The sequence below is a fragment of the Bos javanicus genome, chromosome 21, assembly GCF_032452875.1.
Source record: "Bos javanicus breed banteng chromosome 21, ARS-OSU_banteng_1.0, whole genome shotgun sequence".
NCBI classification, from domain to species: domain Eukaryota; kingdom Metazoa; phylum Chordata; class Mammalia; order Artiodactyla; family Bovidae; genus Bos; species Bos javanicus.
The window spans coordinates 67,672,967-67,679,394 of record NC_083888.1 but is presented as its reverse complement, the minus strand read 5'-3'; the positions used below and the strand labels follow the sequence as shown (position 1 = coordinate 67,679,394).

Below are 6,428 nucleotides of genomic sequence, written 5' to 3'. Positions count from 1 at the left end.
CGGAATTGCGCAACCTGCACTGGTCACGACCTCCAACAAGCTTCCTGCAGGCAGCGAACCGCAACCTGGGGCCTTGAGGCCAGCACGGAAGAAACAGTCGAGGTCGGAAATGAATGAATCCATAGTGTCCAGGCCCAGCACTGTCTTCTCTTCTTCCCACGGGGGCCCTAGGCGGACCCCAGGAAGAGAGGAGAATGCTATTTAGGCCTCACACCAGGACGAGGGGTGTGTGTGTGTGTGAGAGAGAGATGGGTGTGTTGGGTGTGTGATCTAGTGTGGTGTAGGGTGATGTGTGTGCGTCTATCCGTCAAGGCAAGGTACCGCGTGGACCCCCCAACCTGGGGTGAAGCCCCGCCCACCTGGAGGCCCCGCCCACTCGAGGCGGAGGCGGTGGCGCAGCGAGCCCCGGAGGCTCCCAGAACGCGCCTGGGGCACCGCGGCCGCGGGGCCGGCGTCTGCTTTGCCAGGTTCGAGCCCCGGGCACTATAGGTCCCCGCGCCCTGGCCCTTCACGAGTGACGAACCCTCTCTGGGCTTCAAACGACACCGGCCTCACGAGGTGCCCGCAGGGATGAGCCGAGGCTTCGGTGTATATAGCGCTGGCCGCGTCCTGGGCAGGGGCGCCCCTCCGCCAACGACGCTCCCCGCCCCCGCCCGCGCCGGGGCGGTGACCCAGCACCTCGGCCCAGTGGCAGCAACAGGGGCCTGTGTGGGCATGGGCACAGCCCCCCAGCTGCCCCCGCGCTGCGGTTCGGCGGCCTGCAGCTGCGGGGTCTGCCGTGCGCTCACGAGATGGAGGCGGCGCTGGGGCGCGCGGTGAGCGCCACTCGGTGCTGGGCGGCGGGGGACCCCGTGGCGGACACACCCCCGCAGGGCCGCGTCCAGTAGAGCGAAACGGAGAAACAGACTGCTGGCTGCCTTCCTATCAAGTTCTTTTCTAACCTTGATCACCGAAAATATTACTGTTCTGATGCCCCAGAGGAGCGAACGGAACCACGATTGGTTCGCAGCCAAGGTTTGTGGAAACCGGTTTCCCCGGGAACCGCGGGGGCGGAACAAGAGCCTCCTTCCCCCCGGTTCCTCCCACACACTCGCGGAGGGGGGAGGGGAGAGGCAGGGATTGTGCGGGTGGAGGGCTGCCTGAGGGCGGAGTGGGAGGGGTAGGAGTTGGCCTGGGGCGGGTGGAGGTGGGAGGGCCTGTCCTGCAGAGGGGAGTAGGCCTGGGCACGGAAGGTCTAAATCCCCAGAGCTTTAACTTATTCCCCCGCCACCTCGGGCTTCGCAGGTGGCGCTAATGATAAAGAACCTGCCTGCCGATATAGGAGACACAGGAGACTGGGGGCTTTGATCCCTGGGTCGGGAAGATCCTCTGGAGGAAGAAATAGCCACCCACTCCAGTATTCTTGCCTGGAGAATCCCATGGAGAGGAGCCTGGTGGGCTAGAGTGCATGGGGTCGCAAGGAGTCAGACACGACTGAGGCGACTTAGCACACCTTTGTCAGCAAAGTGATGTTTCTGTCTCTGCCCCCTGAGGGAGCCACTGCGGGGTCCCTGAGAGGCAGTGGGCAGGTATGATTTCCACATTAGAAAAACCCCTTTAGTGGAAAAGGGTCTGAATGGAGAGGAGAGGTGAGGATGTTTCCAGCTGGGAGTAGGGCAGGGGGAGAAAAGGGATGGAGTGGGCAGCAGTTGTGGGGGCGGGGGTGCCGAGAAGGGGAGAAGCCCCATCCGTGCCTGACTGCCTGCAGTGCTGGGTCAATGAAAGGGCCCAGTGGGGTGCAGACTCAGCCTGCTCAGAGGAAGGGGAGTCCTGACTTGTGTGTGGCCCTTCGGTGGGCATGACAAAGCAGGATGTCTGCACGGGATCTACTGGCTCCTACTTGCAGGGGGCTCTGTGGGTACCAGAGGGCCTGGTCTGACTCTGCGCCCCAGCACGGGGCTGTCCCAGGTCCCTTTCTCTCCTTCCCAAGCCCCACCCTTCAGAGCACATTCCAAAGGGGACCCCTTCCTTGCACCCAGCATCTCCACCTTAGTCCCCTTAAGGGGCCTCCCCCCTCCTCCTGCCATATGCCAGCCAGCCTCCCCGTGGTGGCCAGTGGGCATTGAAAAACACCAATCTGGTCTTTCTCTCCACCCAGAATAAGAGCCAGACTCATGGCCCACAAACCCCAACCTGACCTCACCTCCCTCCATTCTGCCCTGCTCTGCCCGCTGCACCCCCAGGCGGCCCCCAGAGCTCCCCTTAGAGCCTTCCTTTCTCACCCACTCTCCTCCTCCTTCACACACCCCTCCCCGGGAGCCCCAGAAGGCTGCCTGCTCAGTATCCAAGCCCCATCTCAAATGTCACCTTCTCCTGGCAAAAGCAGCCATCTCTGTTACATGAATCTGGGTTTATTTCATTTTCTTTATATGCTTACCAGCATTTGAAGAGTACTTTACTTGTGTTCTTATTTATCCTTTTCTCCCAGACCAGAATATAAGTTCCCTGAGGACAGGGACCATGTCTATCTTACTCAAGGTTATGTTGCCGGGGCCTGGACCAGTGCTAGGCACACGGGAGAAGGCCAGTGAACACTTACTACCCAAGCGAGCCTGCTGGCCCCTGGGGGAGACAGATATGTCTCCAGGTTGTGATGAGTGAGCCAGGTCTAAGCAGTCTGGGAGGAGGTTGCAGAGCTGAGTCCTCCTGGGGGGAATCTGGAAAACCCTTGAAGAAGAGGAAGGATTCGGTTCTGACAGGAGTAGGTAACAATTCTTGAGGAAACTGGCAGGAGCACCTTTGCAGGGGTAGGGTCCTGATGAGGGGAGGGCCCGGCCTCCGGATGGCTGACATATAAGACCCAGATATGTGGGAATTCCCTGGTGGCCCAGGGGTTAGGACTCAGAGCTTTTGCTTCCTGGGGCCCAGAGTCAACCTCTGATGGGAGAAACTAAGATTCTACAAGCTGAGCAGCCAAAAACCCCAAACAACAACAATAAACACCAGGTGTGGGGTGCTGGGGGCTAGGGGATTAACCTGAAAAGGTCGACTGGGGCCAGGCTATGAACTGTTTCGTTAGGGACTGAACTGTGTCCCCCACAAGATTCATATGTTGAACTCCTAACCCCTAACACACCTCTGAATGTGACTGTCTTTGAAGATACGGCCTTTAAAAACGTAATCGAGATTAAACAGAGATCCTATGGTGGGCCCTGATCCAGCAGACTAGCGTGCATGCTAAGTGGCTTCAGTCGTGTCTGACTCTTTGTGACCCCATGGACTCGCAGCCTGCCGGGCACCTATCCATGGGATTCTCCAGGCAACAATACTGGAGTGGGTTGCCATGCCCTCCTCCAGGAGATCTTCCTGACCCAGGGATCGAACCAGAGTCACCTGTGTCTCCTGCATTGGCAGATGGGTTCTTTATCACCAGCACCACCTGGGAAGCCCCAGTAGACTGATGACCTTATAAAAAGAGGGAGAGGGGACTTCCCTGGTGGTCCAGTGGCTAAGGCTCCGAGCTTCCAATGTGGGGGACCCAGGTTTGACCCCTGATCAGGGAACTAGGTCCCATGCTGTAACTGCTGCTGCTGCTGAGTCACTTCAGTTGTGTCCAACTCTGTGCGACCCCATAGCCGGCAGCCCAGTAGGCTGCCCCGTCTCTGGGATTCTCCAGGCAAGAACACTGGAGTGGGTTGCCATTTCCTTCTCCAATGCATGAAAGTGAAAAGTGAAAGTGAAGTCGCTCAGTCGTGTCCGACCCTCAGCGACCCCATGGACTGCAGCCTTCCAGGCTCCTCCATCCATGGGATTTTCCAGGCAAGAGTACTGGAGTGGGTGCCATTGCCTTCTCCCATGCTGTAACTAATGATCCTTCATGCCACAACAAAGACTGAAGACCTCACAGGCTGCAACTAGATCTGGCACAGCCAAATAAATAAAGATGTTTTAAAAATAAATAAAAAGAGGGAGAGACACCAAGAACAAAGAGACACCACGCACAAAGAGAAAAGGTCATGTGAGGGCTGGCAAGGTGGCAGCCATCTGCAAGCTGAGGAGAGAAGCCCCAGAGGAACCCAGACTTGCCAACACCTTGAGCTGGGACTTCCAGCCTCCAGAACTGTGAGAAAATAAATTTCTGTTGTTAAGACTAACATAGGTCTTAAGACTGAAATTTTCGAACTTTAAATCCTATATTATTAACCTGGTTCAAAAATCAAACAGAAAAAGTCATAGTGACTAGATGAGCAGGTCGGCATCAACCAGTGGAACTGCATGTTGATAGTATGTGATGATCTTGGCATTTTTATCCCTGGGATATTCCTCCCCAAATCCCACAAACTCAAGCGAATCATGAAGAAAATATCAGATCTCAACTGAGAAATATTCTCATTCAATTCAGTTCAGTTGCTCAGTCATGTCCGACTCTTTTGTCATCCCATGAACTGCAGCACCCCAGGCTTCCCTGTTCATCACCATCTCCTGGAGCCTGTTGAAACTCAAGTCCATCAAGTCAGTGATGCTATCCAGCCATCTCATCCTCTGTCATCCCCTTCTCCTCTTGCCTTCAATATTTGCCAGCATCAGGGTCTTTTCTAATGAGTAAGTTCTTCACATCAGGTTGCCAAAGTATTGGAGTTTCAACTTCAGCATCAGTCCTTCCAATGAATATTCTATCAAATACCTAACCAGTATTCTTCAAAACTGTCAGGTCATATAAAATAAGGAGGGTTCAGGGAACTGTCACAGCCAAGAGGAACTGACGGTGACATGATGACTAAGTGTAATGTGTCCTGGGTGGGATCCCGGAGTAAAGGACGTTGGGTAGAACTAATGTATGTGCCAAGTCGCTTCAGTCATGTCTGACTGCAATGCCATGGACTGTAGCCCACCAGGTTCCCGTCCATGGGATTTCCCAAACAAGAATACTGGAGTGGGTTGCCATGCCCACCTCCGGGAGATCTTCCTGACCCAGGGATCACACCTGAGTCTCTTACATCTTCTGCATCGGCAGGCAGTTCTTTACCACTAGCACCTGCTGGGAAGCCCAAATAAGGTATTGTGTTCAGTTGCTAAATTGTGTCTGACTCTTTACGACTCCATGAACTGCAGCACTCCAGGCTTCCCTGTCCTTCACCATCTCCCTGAATTTGCTCAAACTCATGTCCATTGAGTCAGTGATGCCGTGGACTTCAGTTAATAAAAAATGTATCGGTTTTGGTTCATTAGTTTAAACGAATGTACCACACTAACAGGCTTCCTCAGTGGTGCAGCAGTACAGTATATGCCTGCAGTGCAGGAGTTGAAGGAGATGGGAGTTCAATCCCTGGGTCAGGGATCCCCTAGAGGAGGGCAAGGCAAGGCACTCCAGTATTCTTGCCTAAAGAATCCCATGGACAGAGGAGCCTGGTGGGCTACAGTCCACAGGATCGCAAAGAGTTGGACTTGACTGAAATGCCTGAGAATGCACACACCCACAAATGTAAGATGTTAAAAGGAGGGGAAACAGAGTGGGGTCCAGGAAGGAATATGGGAACTTTGTATTATCTTTGAAATTTCCCTGTACATCTAAAGCTGCTCCAAAGTTTATTTTTTAAGTAGCAGTGAAAATGGTCAGTCTGATCTCTGACCTAATCCACACAGTTCGCACTCCTGCCTGCAATCCCTTATTAGGGTTCTTGGTCCTTCAAGAATTCCTTTATGCAAATTTGACTCTCTACTTTCTCCCCAAATGGGCTTTTTAACATGCTTGAAAGAATATGTAATCATTTTTAATATAAAATAGTTCAAACATACAAAGTAGAGAGAAAAGCACATCCCAGGGACCCATCACCCACATTCAACAATTATCGAGGATTTGCCGAGTGCGCTTAGGCTGGATAGGATCTCCTGCCTGACTCACTCTCTCTTTTGCTGAACCATTGTGCATCTTTGAACAACCCAGACGTCTTCTTCCACCACCCTAAGAACCATACCCACCATCAACAGTGACTCCTGAAGGGCTTCTTGTGAACTTTAATCTGGGTGATGTGGAAACATAGACAGCTTGGCAGGGTGTTTATCTTGACCCAATTATGTCCACGTGTGGGATGCTTTGGGTGTGGAGGTCAGAGCTGGGAGGCCAATTCTGCACGCCCTTGGTCTAGATACCAGATGATGGACCAGGTGATGGGGCCTGGTGCTTAGAGGCTGCAGCAGAATGGAGAGGAGGGGGACTAGCCAGAGTCAGTGTGGCTGGCCACCAAGCAGCCTGGCTTCACATGGGTGCCTGCCTGGAGGACAGAGGGTACCTCGGTGTGAGGGTGGGGCAGCTGCCTCTGTCGGTGCCCACAGGTCCTGCAGGCAAGAGTGGGGACCCAGTGGCCTAGCTTCCCCTTCTCGGGAGAGTGAGCTCATTTTGACCATCTCATCCCAGGTGGCACCTCTCTGCTGTGCCCTGACAAAGCCTG

The 6,428-nt window shown here is 54.2% G+C and overlaps 1 protein-coding gene across 1 annotated transcript in view; it reads left to right on the top strand.

Moving 5' to 3' along the window:
• Window positions 1-954: 954 nt before the first annotated feature.
• PPP1R13B (protein phosphatase 1 regulatory subunit 13B) overlaps window positions 955-6,428 on the top strand; it is an 83,753-nt gene continuing 78,279 nt past the window's right edge. The window contains exon 1 of the mRNA XM_061395479.1: window positions 955-1,014. Within this exon, the coding sequence (XP_061251463.1) occupies window positions 970-1,014 (45 nt within the window). The 5' untranslated portion in view covers window positions 955-969. The remainder of the gene's footprint in view (window positions 1,015-6,428) is intronic.